This window comes from Pseudorasbora parva, chromosome 25 (assembly GCF_024679245.1).
Source record: "Pseudorasbora parva isolate DD20220531a chromosome 25, ASM2467924v1, whole genome shotgun sequence".
NCBI classification, from domain to species: domain Eukaryota; kingdom Metazoa; phylum Chordata; class Actinopteri; order Cypriniformes; family Gobionidae; genus Pseudorasbora; species Pseudorasbora parva.
Genome location: NC_090196.1, coordinates 24,238,735 through 24,252,817, shown reverse-complemented (window position 1 = coordinate 24,252,817; position 14,083 = coordinate 24,238,735). Strand labels below are relative to the sequence as shown.

Below are 14,083 nucleotides of genomic sequence, written 5' to 3'. Positions count from 1 at the left end.
TATTTATTTAAAACTCTACATCACCTTTAAAAAAGATTTGGCCCCAAAAATCATTCTTCTGTTAAATATATGTGTTGGTATATATATATAAATGCTAACTCTGTGAGGTTAGCCAAGGTAATGATAATGACAATTGAGCTGCTTTTTTGCAATTTATAGCCTACAATATAAACAAATTGTTAGAAAATTGTTTGTTTGAAATCATCCTCCCAGCAGACATATACAGCCTGTCGGAATAATAATGCAATCAAATGTCTGCATTCACAATGTTTATGTAGATAGCAGGGTCAGTTTCTGTGCACTATTGATTTTTTTTTTTGTTTTTTGTTTTTTTTGTACAACAGGAGAAAAAGAAAAAGAGTCCTTGTCTTTGCCAAATTTCTGTACTCATATTTATCAAGATGTGGCACAGGCCTTGTAAATATTTGCATAATACTAGAATGAATGATATATTCACTTAGCAACTATCCAAAGTGAAATTCAAACTCGTTCTGCCAGCGTGCTGGCGAGATGACAAATGGAGAACACGCTGGTGTTTCAGAAGCACGCGTACCAATTTAGCCGAGCCAACAGAGACTTCTGTAGATCATTAAACCAAAATAGTGGATTTGTCGAGCTGCTTCCCGCGTCTAAGAAATGACTCTCTGCATTTGGAGTTGACAATAGCGCAAATCAGATATTAAAGGCTCTGAACCAGCAAACCTATAGCAAAACATAAGACGGAAGTTATTTCTGCTGGGTAAACACACTGGAGGAGGTGGAAGGAAACTAGGGCAGAAAATGTTTATCTTTACATCAGACGAGCATTTGACAAGTTAAACGCTGAAAACGTTTTATATAATATGCGTTTCCTACCCCAAGAAAGGGGATGAAACTTTGTAATCTTGTTAGCTCTGTTCCAGAGGAGTTTGGCTCATCAACACTACCATCAGTCATGTTGAATTTATGGTGTCACGTATAACAAGCATAAAGACATCAGACTACGTTCATAAATTATTATGGCTAGGGGTCAGAGGTCATGTGTGGACAAAGGTGGTTGGGTGTGACATCACACCATAAATAGCTTTTAAAGAGCTTCATGCTGCAGTGACCGCAGAAGGACACAATGTACATTTTAGAAGGTTTGTTCCTTCATTTAAAGTTTATTTTTACTTTAATTACCATTTTAATTTATCATGAATTGAAGCATGTATTGTATTATATTATATTATGAGTAATCGATTAACTGCATCCAATAAAGTTTGTATTTAAATAATATGTGTATACACATCCACACACATGGAAAAAAAAATGTAATATCTATATACAAGATTAATAAATATATATATATATATATATATATATATATATATATATATATATATATATATATATATATATATATATATATATATATATATATATATATATATATATATATACACACACACATACACACACATATATATGCAAATATTTCTTAAATATATATATATATATGTGTGTGTGTGTGTATTTAAATATAGTACATAATTATACACAGTACACACATTTAAATACAAACTTTTATTTTGGATGTGATTAATCGATCACCCAGCAATATATATTATATATGTTATATATTGATTTTCAATAATTATTTGTTTCTTTTAAAATACATCTATCTTGTCATAAAATCAGCCACTAATGCTATTATGGCAATACAACAAACAAAAGAATATATATTTTATATATGATAAAAATAACAAAATATTCAAATATTTACATTATATATTAACTTTTACATACACACATACACATCATGCATAACATTATGACCACCTTTCTAATATTGTGTTTGTCCCACTTTTGCTGCCAAAACAGCCCCGACTCTGAGGCATGGTCCCCTCTAGACCCCTGAAGGTGTGCTGTGGTATCTGGCAATACTGTATTTCTAAAACGCAAGAACAACCTTGTCTGTTCTTTCCTCTATTTTTAGGGCGATGAACTCAGAGTCAATGTCTGGCTGTTTAGCACAGTCCAGTTAGCCCCTGCTGGTTAACAGTGGCAGCGCAAGTGCTATTTGCCGAGTGATCAACCGCAAACCCTGCAACTGTCCGTTTATCTATCCCCCAGAGTCCCTGTGTTCAGGCTCCAGCCACAGCAGTGTAATCCTCCTGATAGTCATTGATCGTCTTCCATCCGTACAGTGAATTACAAGTGATCTTGGATTAATTGAAATGGCAGGTGATTGTGTTCTGGAAACCTAAAGCAAATTAGCCACACAGAACTCTCAACTTCCCCTAAAACACCATTGACTTTAGGGAATTGAATTATAGACTTTTGCTTTTTCCTTTTCTAAAGAGGAGAGTGGGTAGTTGTTACATGTTACAAGGAGCACAACATATTGTATTCATAATCTTCATGATGTATTGAAGCTTAACACACAGTTTTCTTCATTTAAAAACAGCGATATTAAATGATATTACCAGTGCTGATGCCCGCCCGCTCTCTCTCTCTCTCTCTCTCTCTCTCTCTCTCTCTCTCTCTCTCTCTCTCTCTCTCTCTCTCTCTCTCTCTCATTGCGGTCTTGGATCTCGACATGAGCTGAAAACGAAAGTTAAAGAACGACACGCATTCATTGCGTTTTAGCGTGATATGAGAGTTCTGCGTCTTTATTAAAATCAGCATATTAATGATTTCTCTCATCCACCTGCAATGTTTGGGATGTTTATGCACCTGAACCGCGGATATAACCGCAATTCTTTCTGCAATATGTGTGTGTAGTTAAATGGACTAAGCGAAGCGTCGAGGCAGATGATTTTGCCTCGAGGATTTTTTTGATTCGATTAACTCGAGTTACTCGATGAATCGTTTCAGCCCTAGTAGAAATAAAGCTGAAATAAATATAATTTGAAAAATGTAGCTAAAAAACAACTAGGCAACGAAAAAATAAGTTATAGTTGAAGTAATAAAATGATCTAAACCTAACCGATTAACAAAAGGACAACATTTTACAATCTCCTGACCTCCAAACTGAATGTCAAACTGGGAAAGAAAGGTGATTTAAGCAACTTATGAGTGTGGCATGGTTGTTGGTGCCAGACGGGCCGGTCTGAGTATTTCACAATCTGCTCAGTTACTGGGATTTTCACGCACAACCATTTCTAGGGTTTACAAAGAATGTTGTCAAAAGGGAAAAACATCCAGTATGCGGCAGTCCTGTGGGCGAAAATGCCTTGTTGATGCTAGAGGTCAGAGGAGAATGGGCCGACTGATTCAAGCCGATAGAAGAGCAACTTTGACTGAAATAACCCCTCGTTACAACCGAGGTATGCAGCAAAGCATTTGTGAAGCCATAACAGGCACAACCTTGAGGCGGATGGGCTACAACAGCAGAAGACCCCACCAGTTACCACTCATCTCCACTACAAATAGGAAAAAGAGGCTAGAATTTGCACGAGCTCACCAAAATTGGACAGTTGAAGACTGGAAAAATGTGGCCTGGGCTGATGAGTCTCGATTTCTGTTAAAATCGGCGTGAACAGAATGAGAACATGGATCCATCATGCCTTGTTACCAGGCTGGTGGTTGTGGTGTAATGGTGTGGGGGATGTTTTCTTGGCACACTTTAGGCCCCTTAGTGCCAATTGGGTATCTTTAAATGCCACGGCCTACCTGAGCATTGTTTCTGACCATGTCCATCCCTTAATGACCACTATGTAGTAGAGCTGTAACGATTCACTCGTTTTCTCGATGCATCGATTATAAATCCTGATGATGCATATGCATCGATCTTTAAACGTATTTTGAATCGTTAATTTCAGCCGATACTCGATTTTAAATGCTACGAATCGGATGAATCGTGATTCAGTAATGATTCAGTGCTTTAAAATAAACATTTAAATATATCGACTACATGCGTGAATTAATAGAGTCGTTGTGTTGCGACAGCTGTGTCTTCCGCGCCTTCACGGGATTGCTCACGCTCTGTCCATTGCTCATTTATATATAATAAAATACTGAGGTTTTAGGGAAATGGGTCATACCTGAGGATTTGAAATACAACCCCACTTATTCAAGGATACACATTTATTGCATCCGCACAGTTCTGATGAACAATGAATGAAATGTAACTTAATGTTTAACTGAATATATGAAGCAAACTGCTAAAGTAACTACAACATTACCAACACTGAAATAAGAGCACTTTGGAGGTAGAGAAGGGCTCCGTGCCCCACCTGTCCCCAATCACCCCAACAAAATGGTAATTATTTAGGCATTAAGTTTGCCTGTTAACATTTATTTTATTAACATCACATTTAAACCTTTCATGTGTACAATCAAAATATTTTAGCTGACTCCCAGTATGAGTTTTTTTAAGGCAATTTTAGAACGTTTCACCTTAATGTTTCTATGACAACGCGTCATGTTTATCACGTGACTCACCACAACCAAAATAGCGCTGAATGACAGATGTTTCGCTTTTATTAAAAAAAAAATCTTTTTTATTCAAAATATTGACAAACTTGCTTACCATGTCATCAACTATCTAATAATCCAATTGTGGGTGTGTTTTGCCATTTAAAAACCTTTATAAATGATCTTGATTATGAGCTATAATGTGAGATGGGCGCTGAATAAATAGTCAGTGAAACGCCCACAAATTAATATTCATCAGTTGCTAAATCATGACAAACACAGAGAGGAAAAAACGTTACTTCACACAATGTTAAGTAGAAGTTATCGTTGGCAAGGGGGAAAAGAGCAGAAAAATGTTGTTTGGAGAGCACAGTGTGGGTGTTACTAATGCCAAAAAGGCTCTTGAGTGGCAAAAGGTTGCAGATGCTATAAATGCTGTAGCCTCACAACCTCGGACTGTGGACGACATAAAATGGTTCGGACATCAAAGTCAAGGCAAAAAAAGCATCTAGCACTCCATCGCCAGAGTGTCTCTGCCACAGGTGGGACAAAGGGGATACCGGAGTCATACGTTATTTTATCAAAAATAAAACAAACTTAAGGCATATGCATGAATACCATGATCTATCTATCTATCTATCTATCTATCTATCTATCTATCTATCTATATGTTCTGTTAACCATATTATTTATGAGGGTGAATTGCATAGCATGCCAATATTATTGCAGAACATATTTCACTTTTCTTTTTGCAAATATGTGTTAGTTTGCATTTCTGTTGTATAATTTACGTTTGATTTTGTTTGTTTTAAACTGAAGATCGATCAAAATTAAGACTTGCTTTGTGAAGTCTTCATGTTATTTATGAGAGGCAGTATTGCCATTTCTTTTACACAACGATCTAGTTTCACACACTTTCATGCGTTTATTCCATCTGCCGACGGTGTCGCCATTTCTCATTTTACCCGTTTTTGTGCGTATGCCTGGGTCAGAGCTTGTGTGAAGGACCGCACATTTTCTCGTCAAGTTTGCTTTTTATAAATACCAATTATTGCGTAGAGAGCGGCGTACACCTTCTTTTGTGCGTATGCAACGTTTATAAATGAGGGCCCAGATCTCAACGCAATAGAGCATCTTTGGGAGGTGGTGGAATGGGAGCTTCGTGCCCTGGATGTGCATCCCACAAATCTCCATCAACTGCAAGATGCTATCCTATCAATATGGGCCAACATTTCTGAAGAATGCTTTCAGCACCTTGTTGAATCAATGCCACGTAGAATTAAGGCAGTTCTGAAGGCGAAAGAGGGGTCAAACTATTAGTATGATGTTCCTAATAATGAGAGTATGTGTGTGTGTGTATATATATATATATATATATATATATATATATATATATATATATATATATATATTCAGTTTTAGTAATTGTAGTACTTAAACTTATTTTAGTTGCTTAGTTTTTTAGTTGAGTATTTACATATATTTCTAAAACTACACCATGACAGTTTTCTCCCCAAGGCAATAATAGTGGCGTTTTAATGGTAATGCTTGGCTTAAACACTTTAAGCTACATGTCTATAGAGACAATAACAGAAAGTAAGCAAATATGGAGAGAAAAAAAGCGAGACAACTAGTCCCAGTGTCCCCTGTATCTGTCTCACGTTCTCACTGCTTCTGTCATCTTATGATCTTTGGAGATGTGTGGCGTTGTGTTATGATTGAGTGCTGAAAAGCCGACCTGCTGACTGGCATAAAGAGGCATGGACTCCCTGTGGCCGGGCGACACAAAAACGAATACAGCTCTCAATCTCAGTGGCCACTTAAAGTAATTGAATGCAGCCCTGCACAAGTACACAAGTCTTTGCTTTCAGAGAAGTCAAGAATAGAGCTCATCAAGTCAGAAACCTGCATCATTGTTGAACTGCTACAAACAGCATAGTTTGAGGTGGTATAGCTTACATAGATGAAGGTGCTCTGTTTTCTCAAAACTGTTCATTATGTGTTCATTCTGTTGGCTATTGACATGTCTCTGCGGTATTTCTATGGAAGTCGATAATGATTTTGTCCTTTCTGCAGTGTCATAACTCAATGTGCGAGTCTCTAGAGCTCACTAGGACAAAGTGTAAAGGACAAAATAGGTTACAAATTAGGTTTACAAATAGGTTTACAATTAAATGTATGTGTACATGTGGTGAATTTGTGTTTTGTTTTTTGTAATTTTATCCAAACATATTTAATGTTGGGCCCCGATTGTGTTTTTCTGCCAAGAATGAAATGGATGTCAGTCTTAATGCACAGTGTTTTACTGCTATAGTATAAATTATTTTTCAGAAAAACACCATTATAAAGTTTTTTATGGTGTATTTTTATACCTGTATTTTATTCCAAATACAACATCAAATTCTCTTGTAGAATCTCAAGAGAGATTTTGAGAGGGAGCTTTTTAGCTTGTTGCATTTGGTGGTTAAAAAAAAAAGTTTTTATGTAAGGAATAATTGAATAATTGACGACGGGCTGATTATTAGAAACAATCCACACCCAGTCACAATGTGAAGACATTTTAGAGCTAGTAATGGAGGCTTGAGCCACTGATAGCAAACTAATACAGTGAGCAGAGAGAGAGAGAGAGAGAGAGAGAGAGAGAGAGAGAGAGAGAGAGAGAGAGAGAGAGAGAGAGAGAGAGAATGTGAATGATCAGTGTTCGGCAGCAGCATCTACTAATACGAAACTGTAAGAACAGTGCCTTTATGACCTTACTAGTGAGAAATGTCATGTAGCTTTTAAGTTGCTACACTATTTTACTGATTAAATCATCAGAGCACCGCTGACATTTCTGTGTGTGTGTGTGTGTGTTTGAGTGGGAGAGCAGAGAGAGTATTTACATTTGTACATAATTAAAAGTAATTTTGTGGAAAAAGAAATTGGTGACTTTTATCCTATTGTTTACTATATTTCTTTTCTTGGTCAGTGCCATTGTGGGTTTTGGTTCTTTTGCTGTTGTAGGTTGTAAATACATTTACAATACATTGCAAATAAATTAAATCATTTGGCGAAGTGATATGGAACTGTAAATCTGGAACTACTTTAGCCTTGCGCTTCCCTGTAAATATCAGATAAAAATCAGACTCAAGCATTCAACGTAGTATAAGTACTTTTATACAACAGTTCTCTCTGGTCCTCAAATCTGATTGGCTGAAAGCCTTTTCCAGCCATGAGATATTCCACCAGTATCGCCAGAACCATGTCACAGTTTGTATCACTCCGCTTCACAGTGAGTGTATTGGTGAAACTCACCATCATTTTACAAATACTGTTGTTGTGTCATGGAATGTAGTTAAGAACACACCAGATATTTGACGATTTGTTTGGACGCTTTCGCAGATGTGAGCTCCAGACCGTCAGAAGCTGTTCAGCGCTCATGTACCAGCTCAGAGCAGCTTTATCCTTCGGGAAATTGCCACTGGCAAATTCAATTTATAGAATATAATAACTAGCTTCCGGGAAATGGCTGCGCATCGAGTTCCAGCAGAAGAGTCATATCTGACATGACGGATGATAATGATGAACACGGAAGCGCAGAGGATAGAGCAAAACATAACACCAGTCTCAAATTAGAAATCTTAAACGAGAAATTTTAAAGAGAAATTTCAGAGGATTTAGATATAAGAAAAGAGTTTGTTGCCAAATCCTATTTGTTTGAACCGCAAGAACCATCTCTCACCAACGCTTACGTTACTACATCATTTATGGTGTCATAACTCGATGCGTACAGCCTTTTGCCGGAAGCTTATAGTTTATAAGGTTATATAAGGTGTTGGAGAGTAACTAGTTAAATGTTAATCTAGTTAAATAGTAACTGAATTTTTTTTTTAACTATACGAGTTACTTATGAAAATGTTAACGATTACAGCGATTACGATTACATCTAAATATTTTCTGTAAAAAGCTGGGATACATGAATTTGCTTTTTTGATGTGCACAAAGCCTCCTGCCATTTAAAGGATGTTTCGTAAAGCAGTGCTATTCTGATGATTTTGACTGGGTACGTGTTTGAATTTGTAGAGCATCTTGCCTGCCAATTACGTCAATCCAGATTGGCACTGAAAGCTTTTGGCTACAACCTGAGTTGCCATCATGACGAGTGAAATGAAAAAATGTGTTTGTGCTGGAAAATAGAAAAGTAATCAAATTTAATCAGTTACAAGTAATTGAAATAGTTACACTATTTTTTACATTTTAAATGAGGTAACTTGTAATCTGTAACCTATTACGTTTCTAAAGTAACCTTCCAAACACTGGTTATAAATTTTTCCTACAAATAAACCATTACTTCTCTTCAGACCTTCATTAGCCCACTGGTGCTGTATGAATTACTTGGATATGCTTTTTTGGTTCTTCAAAATCTTGAGTGCCATTCGCTACCATTATAAATCTTAGAAGAGCCAGGATATATTAAATTATGTTCGTCTGCAAGAATATCTTGTACACCTAGAAGGACTTGAGGGCGAGTAAATCATGGGATATTTTTCATTTTTGTGTAATCCATCCCTTTAAAGGTTTTCAAAACCCATAACTCCATAAACATTAGTTCAAACTTTGCTTTAGTTTTTCATGTGTTCTATTAGTTTGTCATGTGTTCTATATATGCAAATCATACCTTCTTACAAATGACAGGTGCTCTGACCACAAAACAGACACTAATATCCCTGCTTGTTATGTGTCCCACACTGAATTTGGACACTCAGTAACAGCCAGAAGAATAGACGAGTAACACACACCTGTTGCCGCACTGACAACCGCATAACAAATTGGTTCATTTTGCGAGTCAAGAGGACGTGATTTGTTTGTGAAAGGGACATGTCTCCTGCGTCTCATGAGACCGCTCCCACACACTCTGTCTTTCACCCAGAGCATCATCTCATCTTTCCCATATAATGAAGAGGGAAAAATACAATGTTGTTCTTCACATTGTGGCACACCAGATGTTATTTTTTTCCCTTTAATTTCCACCCAGGGCAGAGAAAATGATAAACAGACTCACACGTGCGCACACACACACCGGTGGCGAGGACGGGCGAATCGGATTGCTCGTCACATCCACGTTCTCCATGGATCCCTGTGGTTTTGATCTGATTAGTGTGACTGGGCTTTATGTTTACTGTCAATCAAAATGCTCAGCAAACTCAAGGTCACAGCGTCCTTCGGCAGATACAGCAGCAGGGACAGAGCGATACGTTTCCATTCAAATTAATTTCGCTCTGTGTGTGATGAAGTGATGACTTGCAGAGGACTTCAAAAAAAAAGTTTTAGTTTTTTTTTTAACTAAGGCCTTTTTAAAATGCCTTTCTGCAGTTGTTTAGTATTATTTATATTTCATTATATATTTAATATTTTTCTAATTAGGTTTATTTTATTATCATTTTCTTTTTATAATTTTTTTCATGTGCTTTTTGGTAATTTGTATTAGTTTTCAAAAAAAATTTATTTATTTATTGGTTAGTTGGCAAAGTAACCTTTTCTAACTGTGGTTGGTTTTTGCATCTAATCATATTTATTATTTCAGATTTAACCAAATTGTGTTTTTAATAGTTAACGATACCATTTAGTAGCAATCTTATTACCCTTGTGTTTATTTCGGCAGTTGTTTCGAGGACGATGAGCCACCTTGCACGGAGGAGATCGAATATTCATCCTGCAGTGACCCGTTGGGGGCCAACGAACTGGACATGGAGGTCAACGGCAACACGTCCAGCGCGGATGAGGATGATGATGATGTGGAAGTCTGTAGGAACAGGAGGCGGCATAACGACGAAAAGTCCCGCCTAGTCCCTCACTACCTTCAGCAGGACGCCCTGGAGACTCTAACAATCAAGAGTGGACAGTGTAACGGCATTGACATCAGTAACGGCTACTTGTGTTAGGCCTCTTTTGTTTGTCTTTTCTGTTATTTATATTTCATATTAGCTTATCATAAGGGTGAAACAGAAATATTTAGCATTTTGTCTTGACGTGCACACCTGCAAAACATTTGCTAGTAGACCCTATGGATGAGATTCCACCTGTGCTCCCTGATATAAACTATTTGTATATGTATTTCTCACATAAAAAACAGCACTTGACGATTAACTCATTGTTGCATAATCATAATGGCGTGATGAACTCTTTTGGCGCTTTAGTGTTTGCAGTGAATCGTTTGCAGGGAGTTGCAGGTGGGTTTGTTTACGATTGCTCTTACTGTAAACTAGAAGAGATAGCTTGCTGACAAAAGTACTCTGCCATAGAACTAGCCTTCCACTGAAACTCATAAGCACTTGATATTGTAAGATAGCACTGCATATAAATTTTACCTTTAATAATGTGTATTTATTATCATAAGTAGTCATATATGTTTTTATAGTTAGTTTCAAAGTGATACTTGATAGATCCGACTATATATACACACTATATTGCCAAATGTTTTGGGAAATCTGCCTTTACATCCACATGAACTTTAATGACATCCCATTCCACAAAGCTGGGAGCATGAAATTGTCTTAAATGTCTTGGTATGCTGAAGCATTAAGAGTTCCTTTCAATGGAACTAAGGGGTCAAGCCCAACCCCTGAGAAAACAACCCCACACCATAATCCCCCTTCCACCAAACTTTAATTCACTAACAGTTGGTCGTGAAATATTTATTAGGAGAAACATTTTTATTAATGGACTTATTGCACAGGAGGCAACCTATCACGAGACCACGCTTGACTGGGCTCCTGAGAGCGACCAGTTCTTTAACAAATGTTTGTAGAAGGATCTGCATGCCTAGTGCTTGATTTTATACATCTGTGGCCATGGAAGTGATTAAAAATACAATACTTTTAAGCTATATAGCTTTGCTTTAGTGACTACATAGTGTAGTAACATTGCTAGGCAAACGTGTGATTCTCTAAGCATACAAATACGCACAAATACGTATACATATAAAATGTATAGACTGAGACATAAGTAAAAAAGCAAAGAATAAAGGCGTTTACGACAAATTTCTGCAGTGACTTATAGGTGAACAAAACTTAATCGTTGATAAGTGCAGTCATATTCTGAGCACTGAAACAATGTAAATTAAAATAAAATTGAAATTAAAATGTAAAATACAGTCAGATGTTGTGTGTGTGGTCCTTGTCTTTTTTTCTTGTTTTTTTATCCAATTAAGTGGATATTGGAAATTTGATAAGAAATCAAATCTGATACAAAGGCAATCTGAGCCTTTGAGCCAGATTTCTTCCAAATTCTCCCCAGAATGTTTTGTATAATGAGTTCCATCATATCTGCACAATTTATGCCATTGGTTTGGGAGAAAAGCTACAAAGACTAACTCATGTCAGTCCATGTTCAAATTCAGGAGTCAACAGAAGCCAGCAATTACAGACTGACATTTGTAGCTCAAAGGTATGCAATTCTGCCATTGCAGTAAATGGGTTCATCTTATAACTGTATTTCTATCATGTTTTCTGATTACAGTCATTTTATGAATGTAATCATGGCTAAAGGGTGTTATTAAGTTCAACATGCAGCAGTATGTGAGATCATATTTTTTTATTCTGGTGGGCACTTCAACCTGAATCTACAGACTTATGGGGACTTGTAGGGGCCTAAAATGTAGTCCAATCATATATAGCCTACACACGCATTGCACAGGAGTTAAAACAACTATAGTAAAGTTTATACACACAGAAAAAACAAATACTCTGAATGCAACTTAGTAAACAGAGGAGTAAGTTCACAGTTTCTCTGAATAAAGGCAGAATGGGTAATGACTCTCTTTTCATTCTCCCTGTGTCATTCAGGGCTCAATCTAGGGGTAGGTAATGACTTCGCTGTGACCTCCAGCAACCCGCAGCAAACGGCATGCTATCCTGTCCTGTAATCTCATTCCCATTTACAAAGAGATGGTCTAATTAGATCCTGGCAGGGGTGGGCTCTACCTGAGTATGGAGAGGTGGGCAGGTCTTCATTGGTATGCTGCAGACGCAGTGTACGGCACACACCACTGCATTTCTTAATTGTGTCTCTCTCCAGCTCTGTCTGCCATCATACCCACCGCAGACGAAGCGGGAAGACGCATTACTCTCCCCTCCTCCCCGCTGAATGACCCTCCAGGAGCTCTCAGGCCTGTGATAGTGATTACTACATTATCACACGCGTTCAGCTAGCAGGTGGCTCTCTCTCAATAGATATAGGAGGCTCAGATTCAAATGCCTATATTTACACACGTGCAAAATGGTTTTATATATAAAACCCTAAAGGTGCAGTGTGAGATTTTAGCGGCATCTAGCAGTGGGGTTGAAAATTGTTGAGATTTTTTTTTACCTCAACTTGCCTCACACAAAAATTGCATATCAAACTTTTTTTAGCTCACAAATTTTTTCTCAGTATTACTGTATCTGTATTTTTGATACATGCAATTCCCAAAGTGTTCTCAATTTTAGATAGATAGATATATAGACAGACAGACAGACAGACAGGTATCACGATTTTGTTCAAATTAGATTCAAAAAGTGTTCAAAAAGAACATGCACACTGAAAACATTTCAACAAGTTTTATATTTGATCAACAAACTCTAAATAAAAGTATTTCCTAGGGGATATTTCTTATGAAAAATGGTTTGGGTTGTTTCTTAAATGCACAATTTTTAGTTCATAAAGTTACTTATAAACACTTCTGAAATTCACTCGTTTATTTGATATACCCACTTACAGTAGCCTATAGAGGATGTAAGAGTGGACAACAGTAGAATTTTTCTTTCTGAAATGTTATGAATTGTGTCACTATAAAATGATGTATGTTTGTTAAATATCATTCTATGGTGGAAATGACTTGAAGAAATGAAGTATGACTTGGAAAAAAAGCATTTTCTAAGTATAAAAGGATTGACTCCTTTGTAATGCTGATGCTACTTTCATAGCTAGCATTTTATGTAGGCTTATATTAAATACAATTCAATTATATTTTCAAACTTGTTAGTTTTTTTCCACAAAATAAAATGTAGATAAATATTTATCTTATTATAGTTCGAACAGTCATTGTGAGGATTTTCATATGTTTAGATTGAATATCTGCACCAAGTTCAAAAAAATCCTTATATGTGGCATTTGAATATAAATAAATGATGAAGGCTGGCTAAGTTTCACTTTTATCGAACAAAAATATGTTCAATTGTTATTTTTAATTAAATATTAATCTCTAGTCTATAAACGTGCCTATAGTTACAGAAGCATTCTTTAATTGTGTTTCAATTTAATGTTAGACACTATTGATAGACACAGCAAGACTTTTAGTAATTTTAAATATAATATTGGATACTACTACAAATAAATGCTGTTTTTGCATCACATGAAAAAATAAATAAATAATAAAAAAAAAAAAAATATATATATATATATATATATATATATATATATATACACACACACACACACAAACATACATATATACATACATATTTCTATAGTCATCGTGTCACCTCAGCTCCGCCCACATCCCGCCTCTGCCCATTTTCTGTTATCCGGGAGTGACGCGCTGGCAAGATAGCAACGGCCAGGTCGTCTCTACTTTACGCTTCAGAACAGCTTATCAGAGTCCTATGGTCGTCCCGGACACTACGTCAATATTTTTGTACAGTCTATAAACAGCTGTGTAAAAAATTAAGAGACCACTGCAAAATCA

At 36.5% G+C, this 14,083-nt stretch overlaps 1 protein-coding gene and 1 long non-coding RNA gene across 5 annotated transcripts in view; one reads left to right on the top strand and one right to left on the bottom strand.

The window, feature by feature from the left end:
• The window catches only part of LOC137065088 (cytosolic carboxypeptidase 4), a 217,664-nt gene extending 206,152 nt beyond the window's left edge, over positions 1–11,512 (top strand). For all 3 annotated transcript variants that reach the window (XM_067436651.1, XM_067436653.1, XM_067436652.1), the window contains exon 24: positions 10,022–11,512. In XM_067436651.1, coding sequence (XP_067292752.1) covers positions 10,022–10,301 — 280 coding nt within the window. In that variant the 3' untranslated portion in view covers positions 10,302–11,512. The remainder of the gene's footprint in view (positions 1–10,021) is intronic.
• LOC137065089 (uncharacterized) overlaps positions 1–14,083 on the bottom strand; it is a 91,802-nt gene that overhangs the window by 13,917 nt on the left and 63,802 nt on the right. The window lies entirely within an intron of this gene.